The sequence below is a fragment of the Protobothrops mucrosquamatus genome, unplaced genomic scaffold (assembly GCF_001527695.2).
Source record: "Protobothrops mucrosquamatus isolate PMUCROS unplaced genomic scaffold, P.Mucros_1.0 scaffold1017, whole genome shotgun sequence".
In the NCBI taxonomy this organism is placed as follows: Eukaryota; Metazoa; Chordata; class Lepidosauria; order Squamata; family Viperidae; genus Protobothrops; species Protobothrops mucrosquamatus.
Genome location: NW_015387253.1, coordinates 476,703 through 490,507, shown reverse-complemented (window position 1 = coordinate 490,507; position 13,805 = coordinate 476,703). Strand labels below are relative to the sequence as shown.

General features: G+C 35.5%; 1 protein-coding gene across 1 annotated transcript in view; it reads right to left on the bottom strand.

Annotated features, from left to right (window-relative positions):
- Nucleotides 1–13,805, bottom strand: part of PARP8 (poly(ADP-ribose) polymerase family member 8) — an 87,064-nt gene that overhangs the window by 64,444 nt on the left and 8,815 nt on the right. The window contains exons 4-6 of the mRNA XM_029284844.1: nt 12,638–12,708; nt 8,127–8,204; nt 547–641 (exon numbers count right to left, since the gene is read on the bottom strand). Of these exons, the coding sequence (XP_029140677.1) occupies nt 547–641; nt 8,127–8,204; nt 12,638–12,708 (244 nt within the window). The remainder of the gene's footprint in view (nt 1–546; nt 642–8,126; nt 8,205–12,637; nt 12,709–13,805) is intronic.

The window sequence follows — 13,805 nt, the reverse complement described above, 5'->3', positions numbered from 1 at the left end:
TTTCCTTATGAAGAAAAGAGAATTATATTGCTATTTAATTATAATTATATTTCTTTTTTTAGTTGTTTAATGCAAATGGCTGTCCATCTTATAGCTAGATTTGTATGTTCATTCTTTAGCTTTCATCATATTTCTGATGAAATACTTTCTCTTTTTTGTCAAAATATAAGTGTTTATCCATACTTTTCCTTTCTTACATAGATATTCTTAATAGCAAACATTTAACACCCTGAACTAATTGAAAGGATGAAGTCATTTAATAAAGGAAACCAAGGGGGTGGGTGAACTCATTAGTCAAACTAATCATACTTGACTGTATTGTGATTGATTGGGACAACACAATGTATGTACCAATATTTTAATGATTTAAACTAGCTCAAATTGAATCAGGTTTGGAGACTCAGACAGAATTGATTCAGATTTCTGAGTCAGAAAAAAATTGGGAATTCTTTTGAATAAATTTGAACAAATCAATTTGGACACCCCTGATAGGAATGTTGGTAATTCAATGGATAGGTAACTGAATAGAGAAACAGACACACCAACCTGAGAGATACTGCATTTGGCCCATAGATTTCTCTTACTGCTGCCAAGTCAGCTTCCAGCTGTGGGTGTTTGTGAAGTTCTCCATCATAACTAACCTGCAGAGGAATGGGGAGTAAGAAAGATTTTCTTTGAAGGTATCACAAATTGAGTAGCAAAGGAAAGTTTTTCTTTTCCAATGTTTCACTTTCCTTTTCAGGGCCTTGTCCAAACATAAAATTGCCTTGTCTCAATAAGTATATCTGTAAAAACGGAAGACACCTAATTCTGCTGAATTTGCCCTTCCCATTGAGAACTCATTTTGCTATATGGTGTCTTAGAATTCTCTCCTAAGTCCTGCCCTGAGAAACCCCCACTGGATTCCTAGTAGATGAAGCCTACTATTTACTAATTATGTTTCCATCAGCACTCAGCAGGAAGAGTATAAAAACCATATCTTTACTATTGCTGCTCCTGGCAAAATTGTTATTCAGACTTACACAATCTGTCAACGTGGTCATTGTACTTAGTTCTCATAACAAAGAAGGACATCTAATCTCTGATTGACTATCTTCATGTAATAGGTGTAAACCAAGATAGCATTTAAGTACTCATTGTTAAAAAAATAATCCTACATGGAGATGTTATATAAATGTTTCAAAAATTATTGTATTTCTTCATTAAAAGGCCAGAACAGAAAAGATTAGTACCAGAAAGATAATATTTCATTCAGTACTGAGCATGAGTAACATTGATATAATTTGTTGTTCAGCTAAAGCACAGTATACCACATGGATTCCAGTTTCTTTTAATTTGTATTTATTGAATTACTACATCTATGTTACTAAATTTGTTTATACTTGTTGTGAAGAATCACTTCTTTATGCATTTCTTTATTTTATTCTTTCTTTTTTCTGCACTTTTTATTTTTTCTCTTTTTGTCTCTTAAGTTTAGTTTGTATTAAGTTTTACTATTATAATAAAAATTCTTAATAAAACTTATATTTAGAAAATGCTTAGTGTTAACAAATTGCATAATCTACAACTAACTGTCATACATCAACAATATCCCAGGCAGTCGTTCATACTTCTACTTTGTGTAATATTACTTATACCTAATAAATTTATTTCATAAATATGCTGTTAGGTAGTGCTAAATTACCATTCATGATTTCATTTTATAGTTGATGTTCAGGATGAATGATGCCAAGAAAACCTTGAATAAGATTTCTTTAAATACCACTCTATTGGCATCTGAGTAGGAGACTTATATGATATAAATAGTTCTGACTGAAGGCAAAGACTATCAAATGCTGAAATTGTTATCTAATGATAGAATTAAGCATTATCACTGTGCTGGTGCACTTTTTCCTTAGCTAGAGACCATTTCTTCCCATTTACTCTACAGCAATATTAAAAATGTGCATTGATTTTATTGGAGTCTGAATGTTTAGCTTTTAGATTCATTTGCAAATTCCTTTAGGCTTTGTTGAAGCACTAGGTATAATGAAAGATCTATACAGTTGAATGGTAATTGCAAAACTCCAGATTGCAATAGGGAGGGGGGGAACTAGCAAGTTATTTGAAGAATTAAACAGTTGTGAACACCTAACAGCTGTCAACAACTGTGCAGTATCCTATTTTACAAAGCAACTTGATTTACTGTCGGCCATGGAACTCAATAGAATGCATCTGTCCAAGTAAAAGATTTCTCTATAAGTATAGTGTATCTGGTTTTATTCACATTGAATTTTGATTTCCAGGGACACCTACACAGAAGGATACATTACCAGATTTTAATATATTTTCCTCCCTATGTATCTTGAATCATTGTTTCTGTTGAGTGGTTTTAATCTTTATATCTTGCCTCTCCAAGAGTTCAAGATGGTATATCTAACAAACTGCATATTACCTCGGCCCCCCACAACAGTAATAACCATGAGAGTAGGTGGGGCTGAAAGAAAACAATTAGCCCGAAGTGCTGATTGAGATTCTCAATCATGGTTGTCCCAAAGATTGTCAGCTGAAGGTTCTTGGATGAGAAGTGAAACGTTTTCAAGGGAAAAAACCAAAAAACTCCAGTCGCTTTTTGGAAAAGCACCTTAGGGAAAATTGTCCCAAAGTCATCTAATAGATTTCTAAGACTAAAAATGAACCTGAATCTGGCTCTCCCTGGTTTTAGTTCTACACCTTACCTACTGCACATCTCTGTAGTGTGGAACTGAAAGAAAAGATCTGTTGCATTTAAGAATGCCCAGTTGAGCATTCAAAACATGAAGAAAAATGCATGGTTTCATATCAAAGCCATATCAGAGACTTTATGACATAACAATTTGATTGTGTAGAAGTACAGCAGGACCAATTCAATGCTGGCAAATGCTAAAAAGAAACAAATACAGTCTCTCCCCATGTGTACGGAGACATAGAGAATACAGTAGCAGCAACTTTGAATGATGGATTCCTACATCTATTTTTAGATAGATCTAAAGAGAAGCACAACAATAACGTTAACATTATTATTATTTTTTTGGTCTGGGCAAATGCAGTTTTGCTTTCATTTCCAGAAACATTATCATAATGAAAAGTGAAGTACTCAGAAAGATAAAAGATATGCCTGAAAAGATTGTACTTAAAAGTGTTGAGCCATTAAATTGAGACGTGTTATAGATTTCTGGTTGTCGTTTGTGAAGAACAAAGCATTTTTCTCTGTAAAGCTGTACAGGTGTCTAGCAGGAGAAACAAAACTATCAAAGCTCAAAGCTGTTTTCTTTCTTACCATCTCTGCCTTCTAATCTTTGAACTGATCGCAACCATTCATCTCTGATTATTCAGTTCCATTAACTAAAAGCACAACACTTATTTAGTGAGAAAGATTAATGGATCCATCTATTTCTATTCCTTATCACTTTTATTTGGCTTTGTTCTTAGATCCATTCAAAGCCATTTCTGCATTAATTTACAATTTTTACATTTAAATTGATGATTATTTATGTTCATTGGTCAATACAGTTTTGCAGATTACACTACACTGGCAGGAATAGCCAACACCCCAGAAGACAAGCTCAGGATCCAAAAAGATCTTGACAAAACTTGAACAATGGGCCCTATCCTACAAAATGAATTTTAATGTGAAAAAAATCAAAAGTTTTACATTTAAGCAGGAAAAATCAAAGATTTAAGTACAGATTAGGTGAGATCTGTGAGTCCTAGTTACAGTGGACTCACAGTGAGCCAGCAGTGTGCAGAAGCAGCCAAAAAAGCTAATACAATCCTGGGTTGTATAAACAGAGACATAGAATCAAGATCATGTAAAGTATTAGTACCACTTTATAAAACCCTAGTAAGACCACACCTTGAATACTGCAACCAATTTTGGTCACCATATCACAAAAACGATGTTGAGAGTTTGGGGAAAAAAAATTCAGAGAAGAGCAACTAAGATGATCAAAGGCCTGGAGACTAAAACATATGAAGAACAGCTGCAGGATTTGGGTTTGGCTAGTCTAAAGAAAAGAAGAAATAGGGGTATTTGAGGGGCTGCCACAAAGAAGAGTGGGTCAAATTATTGTCCAAAGCACCAGAGGGCAGGACAAAAAACAATGGCTGGAAACTGACCAAAGAGAGAAGCAACCTGGAATTAAGGAGAAGCTTCCTAACAGTGAGGACAATTAACCAGTGGAACAGCTTGCCTTCAGAAATCACTGGAGGTTTTTAAGAAGAGACTTCTTGCCTGAAATGGTATAGGTTGTCCTGCTTGAGCAGGGGGCTGGACTAGAAGATCTCCAAGGTCCCTTCCAGATCTATTCTATTCTGACAATTCTATTCATTTCACAGAATGCAATAGTATAACAGTTATAAAGGTATAAATGATTATAAAAATTATATTACAGGAATTAATTTGAAAAGGCCTGGAAAGTTATTTTGGCAGAATTCTGAGTGACAGGGCACAAGAGTAAAATAGTGATAGCAGAATATTGGAAATATGATCAGGCTTCATACTGTGAGATGCAGACAAAATTTTTGCATTTTAGTGGAGAAATGTATGACTATGAGAAAATATACTGAACATTTGCTGAATAGAAAAAAAAAGCATGATAAACGCCTTGGAGTATTGAATGCTTGGTGTGAGTAAAGAATTGAAAGTTCATGGTGAATTCAATAAGAACAATAGAGGGTGTGTGTTTACAAATTAAATGCTTAGCAAATGTTTCACACAGAATATAAAATAAACCAAAGCTATTAACTAAGATGATTAAAGGCCTGGAGACTAAAACATATGAAAAACGGCTGCAGGATTTGGGATTGGCTAGTCTAGAGAAAAGAAGAACTAGGGGGGAACATGATAGTAGTATTCCAGTATTTGAGAGGAGGGGGTCAACTTATTTTCCAAAGCACAGAGGGCAAGGCAAGAAACAATAGATAGAAACTAATCAAGGAATGAAGCAACCTGGAATTAAGGAGAAACTTCCTAACAGTGAGGACCAGTGGAATAGTTTGCAAACAGAAATTGTGGGTGCTTCATCACTGGAGGTTTTTAAGAAGAAACTGAATAGTTACTTGTCTGAAATGATATAAGGTCTGCTGCTTGAACAAGGGGCTGGACTAGAAGAACTCCAAGTTCCCTTGGAACTCTATTCTATTGATTTCTGATTGATTTCACTGTCTGATGTTCCTTTAGTCATTTATTAATGAGTAAATGTGCAATAAATGTTTACAATGATGTTGGGCATATGTTGGTTGGGGACTTGTAATTTTGGTTGGCTGAGCATGTACTTTTATATACAAATCATGACATGTTGCTGCATGAAAATATGAACATTTTGCACTGAGTATTAAGACTACATGACACTATGAGCAATATGGATCTAAAAATGAATATGTCAAATAGCAAGGTAGTTGTGATTTGCAAGTGAAAATGGAGTGAATGTTATGGGATGAAAATGAGATCAAGTAGGTAAGTTTTATGTAGTTTAAAAATAGTTACAAAGGTGAGAAAATGGATGGATAATAGAATAGGCTACTAGACTGTCTTGTTGTGAAGAATGATAGCTATGCGTAAGACTGTACTTTATTAAATGGAAGTGAAAATTTGGTGTGCCAGGAGAAATTTAAATGCAGCAGGAAGTGGTTATTTAAGAAGTGTGTGTGTGTGTGTGTGTGTGTGTGTGTGTGATAGAGCAAGGAGAGGTAGGGTTAAGAATGAATAGGATGATAAATGAAGGTGGATTGAATGCAAAAATAAGTGATCAGTTTGAAAGAAGTACTCTGAGGTGGATTGGTCACATAGGCAAAATGAATTATGATCAGGTTTTAAAAGTAAATATATAAAGGACACTGAATGGCATGAAAATGGCATAAGAGGACTAAGAAAATTGTGGTTTCATTAAGTTGTAGTACTATGAGCAATTTAAGGACAAAGGCAATGAGGTGCATGATAGGAAAATCTCAGGATGATTTGCAAGGATAGAAAGTATAAGGAGTGCTATAATGAATGATGTTGGTATAAACTAGATTTAATCAGATTTCCTTTCATCTCTTACATTTAATTTATTTTGCTCATTACTTCATATGGTTTTCTGAGTTTTATATAACATTGCTCACCCTGAAAAAGAATAGCATGAGTATGCAGGCAAGTATCTGTCTAATCAAGAATCTCACTGAATTTAATGGAATTAACTTCCACATAAGTAAATATTACTGTCCTGTAAATGTCTGTTAATAATAATATAATATTTATTTAATAATATAATGGAGTATGATTTCTACGATAGACACTGTTTCAAAATAGACACTTCTTAAGTTACATGCCTATAAAATGCACATATGACATCATAATTTTGGGAAAGCTGAGGAGCCCAAAGGACAATTATGTATGTTTTTATTTTATTATATTCCATTTACATACAATCCTGAGAGAATTAAATCCAATTAATTCATACAAAAATTCCTCAAGCATTATTGGAGATAAGCATACATTTAATTTTCTTTCTTTCTTTTGGTAATTGTTTTGTTCTTTTAATCTTATTTTTTAAGCATTGAATAATCTTGGTGGGTAAGTTCATTAATAAACTGTGTATACCACAACTTTCCAAAAAGTAGCCCTAAAGGAAATTCATAGAAATAGCAGAAAGGTAGGCTCAAACAGCAGCCTACTAAGAAAAAAAAATCAAAATATTGTTTCAATTGACTTCTGAAGATTTGGGATATGTTGAATCTCTTGAAATGGGCAAAGCCTTCGCTATCTGATGCCACTACTGAAAAGTATCTTTACAAACATGTACATGCAAAGTACAAGACACAACAGATTTTCTTCTAGAAAATGAAATATATTCAGGAATTTGTAGGGCTGGGGGTACTCCTGGAGATGTCCAGATCCCTACAGTCATGGAACAGCAGACTCTGAATAATGCTTCTCTGAATATTATTTTGTCATCCTGTGGTTCTTTGCATGCCGGTTGTTAACATCTACAAAAAGTGTTGGAATTTGTTCCTAACCTGAAGTGTGATGGTCAGTATATGAATTATCAGACATGTACATTGACATTTTAAGATTCAAATCAATGAACATCTTTGGCTGATTTTTGATTAATAAATGTTATTTAAATGGAAAGTAGGCTTCCTTAATTTTTGATCATATACATACTTAAATTCCTAACATGCACATATTTTAACAGTAAAAATCAAAAGCACTCTAAAATGTAAATATCACAAGAATGAATCCAATTCACACTATCAACACTCTACCCTTTAGAAAGCAACATGAGGACCAGGAAGTGTCTGGGACGGTAGCTGGCTAAAGTTGTAGTATAAAATCTTTGCTTGGAAATAGATTTTCTTTCACCACCATAAGCAAACATACACAAAAGTGCAATTCTGTAATACGGAATAAAAGTATAAATAGGAACTAAGAAGCTAGTTTACAACAAAACCAAGACTACAAGGTTTTTGCACAAACTGCATAAGCCCCATTAGTCATGAACAATGACAATCTGAGTAGTGCAGTGATGCAATTAATTTTAAATGATAATTGAAATCCAGTTTGGATTCTCTATAAGTTGATCTTTACCATATAGCAGATTTTGGAAATTTTTCTTATGGCCACAGAACTACTGTCGCTTTTAGTATTTGAAGACAATCTCTAAGAGCTGGAAATTCTACTAAATTGCTAAATTCTACTAAATTATTTTCAGAAACACTTTCTAATATAAATGTATTTTCCTAAAGCAAGAATAAGCAATGTACATTCATTTGAGTTACAAATCTAACAGTTCTGAAGTGGCAGAGCTATTATGGAAGTTAGAGTCCACATTCATTGGAAAGATTACCTGCTACTGTGTAATAGTAAGACCGGCGCAGTGTTTCTCAACCATGACAATTTTAAGGCATGTGGACTTCAGCTCCCAGAATTCCACAGCCAGCAATGCTGGCTGTGGAATTCTGGGAGTTGAAGTCCACATGCCTTAAAATTGTCAAGGTTGAGAAACACTGAGTAAGAGGGGAAAAAAGAGAACTGCAGAGTAGGATATGAAGACTATCTATCTTATTATGTATAGATTTGATATTGTATTTAAATTCCATCTGGATGACTGATAACTCTTGTTTACCTGCCCTCCATAGTAAAACTCTTCTGAGTCATTGTCTCCTTCTGAATCTTCTTCAACCACATTACTGTGTCTTGATTCCTGATTAGAAAAAAAAAAGAAGAGGAACTCAGAGGGTTTTTCTTTGTTTAAAAAATCTACAGAATACTCCAGATTCAAAAAACCAAACATTTCAGATTATGCAGCACTATAGCCGTAGCCTTTAAATCAAACTTATTTTCCTCCAGAATTGCATGGCAGCTGCTCTTATCTATAAATTACTTCCATTTTTCTAGTAATTTTCACATTCTATAAATCTAAGAGGTAGGTAGAGACAGAATCAAAGACAAAGACAGAGGTACATAACTCTAAATCAAAGTTTGTTCATGAGCTATACTTGATTGGCAATAATCCAGTCATTCAGATGACTATGTGTGATAGTATGTAGAAATGATCTTGAGGAATGAGGGGAAGAAGATACTACCTAGGGATCAAACAGACAAGAAGGGAAAGTCTGCAGTTGCTTAATGGTCAGAGAAAAAAACTTAAGAAGGACCCACCCTATTTAATCAGGCTATAATAATAATAATAATGATAATGATAAAGTTGGAAGGGACCTCGGAGGTCATCTAGTCCAACCTCCTGCTCAGGCAGGAAACCCTATACCATTTCGGACAAATGGCTGTCCAGTTTCTTCTTAAAAACTTCCAGTGTTGGCGCATTCACCGCTTCTGGAGGCAGGTTGTTCCACTGGTTAATTGTTCTGTCAGGAAGTTTCTCCTTAGTTTTAGGTTGCTTCTCTCCTTGATTAGTTTCCACCCGTTGCTTCTTGTCCTGCCTTCAGGCACTTTGCAGAATAGCCTGACTCCCTCTTCTTTGTGGCAGCCCCTGAGATATTGGAACACTGCTACCATGTTCCCCCTCATCCTTCTCTTCGTTAAACTAGACATACCCAATTCCAGTAACCGTTCCTTATATGTTTTAGCCTCTAGTCCCCTAATCATCTTTGTTGCTCTTCTCTGTACTCTTTCTAGAGTCTCAGCATCTTTTTTACATCGTGGTGACCAAAACTGGATGCAGTATTTCAAGTGTGGCCTTACCAAGGCATTATAAAGTGGTATTAATACTTCACGTGACCTTGATTCTATCCCTCTGTTAATGCAGCCTAGCACTGTGTTGGCTTTTTTGGCAGCTGCAGCACACTGCTGGCTCATATTTAAATGATTGTCCACTAGGACTCCGAGTCCCTCTCACAGTTACTACTATTGAGCAAGGTACCCCCTATACTATACCTGTACATTTGGTTTTTCTTGCCTACATGTAGAACCTTACTTTTTTCACCATTGAATTTCCTTTTAATGTAGTCCTACATCAAAGCAGAATTGGCTCATCTGCTTGTGTTTCTTATCTGCTTTACCTGGAGGGCTGCTTTACCTGTTATTACTTATGTGTCAATTCTTTGAACTGTTTAGATCAGGAGTTGTAAACTGTTTAATGCAAGAACAATTGAGCAGTGGCTCGGTTATGAGATGATGTCATTGAATAAGACGCTTATCAGGTACAGAATTGAGGGGCTGCACTTTATAAAGGTAATAATAGATACTGTAAGGCCAACACATTCATTTGGACCAGTTATGCTGTCAAAATTGGTCATTTGCCACTTTTAACAAAGCAATCTTAGGATAGTTTGAGAGGTGCTTGCAGCTATATATGTCCTGTGAATTACCCACCCCTTGTTTAAATGACCCCACCTGTTAAGCAGTTGAGATTAAGCAGTATGTCCTATCAAAAACCTGTCTGGATTACCATTCCACAACAACACAAAGTGTATTTTAATGTAGGAGAACTAGGGGAAAACATTTATGTTGAATAAAATCAAATATTTTCATAGCCATGACTTGATAGTGCAGTTTGGATCCAAAGACTAAAACGAATGGCTATGAAATCCAGAACAAACTAATACTCCTTACAAACTAAAGAGTTTGACATGCAGGAATTGTCTGAATGTACAGAGGAACACAGTCATCTAAAACATTTTGGATCCCTTTCAAAAGTTATGCCCAAATTGTACATTTTAATGTTAAGAAGCATGAGATCATTAAATATATAAAAACATACAATTCAATTTGAATTAATTTAAGACAGATTTAATATTTGTCCAGACTCTGCCAACTTTCTTGAATACTGTGATCAGCCTGCTACACAAAGATTAAAGGCTGCCCAGTAATTTATTTTTACCAAGATAGATGAAAAAAAAATCTGTAAGTCAGGGTTGAACTGTGGAGTCCTTACTGCACTCAAAGCTTGGTGGTTTCCTTGTAGAAGTTTCATTACTTGAATAGGTAACACCATCAGCACAAACACCCTCGATTTTAACTATATTTGCTTTTAATTAAATTTAAATTTAATTATCCTGTTTGCACACTTCTTTTTACAGAAAGGAGCTTTAGAAACCTATTCAAAGGTTTTAGAAAACATTCTTTATACTACTAGCTATTAAATTAGAAAGCAACATCTTCTGGGTCTACAACAGTGGTTCTCAACCTTTTTAATGCCGCGACCCCAACCGGTCATAAGTCGAGGACTAAACCGGTTGTAAGTCGAGGACTAAACCGGTCGTAAGTCGAGGACTAAACCGGTCGTAAGTCGAGGACTACCCAATCGGCCGTAAGTCGAGGACTTTTTCTGCCCGGGAGCGCCACGTATGCGTGGTTCCGCCCCCTGTGCTGGCCGAGGCGTAGCTGGCAAGCAGCAGAGACGGAGCAGGCCGACCACCAGCTGGCCCAGCCCAAGGGAGGTAAGGCACCCACCGGAAAAGGGGAAAAAATGGCGGACAGCCTTGCTTGGCGACCCCCGTGAAATGGTCGATTGACCCCAAATGGGGTCACGACCCATAGGTTGAGAACCGCTGGTCTACAATATTCCTTCCATCACTGAATATGTAAATGGAGTGCTTATCGGTTGGTGTCCATGAACACAACTAACATGAGACAGGTATAAAAAGGCTAAACTGCAAAAAAAAGGAACAATCTCATTTCTTCTGAAATTCTTTGGTAAAAATAAAATACAATGTCTGTAACCACAGGCCTTCAAGAAAAGCTTTAAGGCTCATTTATTTTCCATGGCCTTCTGCTGAGTTGTGCTTTTTATAGAATTGTTAATGATTGTGACTGCAACATTTTGGCTTCTTAAAATATTTTAGGCATGACAAGTTTGTTTTCTTGTTACATCTGTATTTTTATTAACTCCTAATCTTCATATTTGCAGGGTTTTTATCTTTTGAGGGCTTTTTTCCATCAGAAAAGATGGCTTAATTTTAATAAATTAAAACTTATAAAATTAAAATAACCAAGTAAAATATTTTGCATACTTAATGGGAAAATCTTGGAAGGAAAATATGTTTCTATTTATTTCTATTGAAATATTACTAATTAGCCTGTTTTCAGATACTTCCAGATAAAATGACTGTTACACCCTACCAAATAATATGTAAGGCAAATGAAATTTGCTGGCAGAGGTTGGTGATGGCCACCAGTATCAGAAATAAATGTATGAATTTGTGCAGAAAGGTTTAAGCAAAAAATGACTGTTGGTCACAAGGACTATTTTTTTTACTCAAGATCACAGATCTTTTACAGGCACCTACTTGAGTCTAGGCCTTTGATGTACAATTTCAATGACTTTGTAACACCATTTTCATCTATTTTTGGATCATGCAGCCCTACTTACAACAAAACTATCAAGCATGTAGGTACTAAGATAGAGTTAAATGATGACTTGTGTGGCATCACATCATCATGCAAATGATGTGACTTATGTAGGAGATGTCTGTCCATCAGTACATAATAAAGCTCATACTGGAATTGTGGCATCATTGTAGCTTACTACAAATGACACTATCAGGATTTCTTAGTCACATGAATTAGAGCACATACAGATTCCAATGAACATAAAAGTAGTCTGTTCACATCACAGAAGTAGCTTGATTATGATTAAAGTAGGACATATATATAGTCCCTGACTGATGAAGGTGATAGAGCTTGCCTTAAATCATGATTGTCATAAAGTGGATCACTCATGTGACCAAACTGATTTTACTACCTTTATTTTGTGGCAGTCATTAAGCAATTCACCATGGTCATTAAATGAATCCATGCTTTATAAACAAACCCATTGTTTGCAATTGGGGGCTACCGAAAACCAAAAGTAATTGACAGTTTTCAGCAAAAAAACATTGTAAATTGTGGTCACATGACCGTGGCATGATGCAAACAGTCCTAAATACAGGATGCTTGTAGTCATGTGACTACGGGACGTGGAGGGGGCAGACATTGGAGCTTTGGAACCAGTTCTAAATTCCTTTAAGGAAGTATCTTTTGGGGGTGGGGGTCTGCCAGAATTTAAACAGTCACTAAGTGACTGATTGTAAATTGAGGACCACCTGTATCTTGGAAGAACATTTCCCCGGTGTTATTTTCCTTTTTGACCTGGCACTTGGAAACAAGTATTATCAATTTTTAAAAAATATACTGTACCTCTCCATTTTCTCTTTGTAATTTTGACTTTATAAATAAACAACAATTGACATCATTGGTTTTTCGCAATTCTAAAGAAAAGTATGAAAAAATGATTAAAATTAGCAGGTTAAAACATTTTTTAAATGTGTACTTGTTATTAGATACTTGTTATTCATGAGCACCTTTACATTCTTGCACTGGAGCTGTCAGAAATTTGGGACGTTAGATACATATTGGGTCTAATGATGACCTGTGTGACAGTATATTCAAAATGTCACAACAAAGAAGGTTCCCATGATCTAGCTAGATCATGTTTTCAGAAGCATTTTCATTAGAAGTGCATGTCAGTTGTCCTAACAAAACTTTTCATCTTGTATTTTTTTGCAAATCTCTCCTTTTGTTTGCCCACCAGTTTCTCCTAACAGTGCTTTTAAAAATACTTCTAAGAAAAGTTGCAATCTCATCTGAGATGCATATTTTAACTCCCATTCATGTAAGAGTTAAATTAAAGAAATGTAACATGACCTTTTATTTATGAGCAAAATACTGGTTATTACTTGTATCCCATTATTTTTAAAAATAACTCAAGGCAGAGTACATATTGAACACACCTTCCTCCTCCTATTTTTCCCACAATAACCTTGTGAGGTGAGTTGGGCTGAGACAAAATGACTGGCCCAAAGTCACCCAGCTGGCTTTCATGCATGATGCTGTAACCACTAGATCACCCTTGATAAGAAGTCCAAATAAAATAAATAAGCTTGTATGTATAAAGAGCACAGTCTATGTTTACTGGGGATAGACTGAGTTGTCTGAAATCATTTAGCTTCATTTAGCATCTGTAAGTAAGTGATCAAAGGACTGCTCTATTATAAGGATGCTGCATTTCTCTGAAGACATTATCTTGAAAGAGGAAGATGAAGTCTAAATGTATGCTTATATATGGATAATTAAAAAAGGTACTTCTCAACAATCCAGTCAAGGTTTGATGTTTTAGTGACTTACATTATGAAATTTGATATATTTTTGGGGGGAGGAGGCAGGGACATAAGTACGGCTTAATTGAGGGCAGAGAAAATGAGGAGAACCATGCCATCATTTGTTTTCCCCATATCCTACATCCCATGAAGGTGTCCCCCTCCTCTCCTTGGGCACTGAAAGCATGTCTTTCCCACTCCAGTTTGAG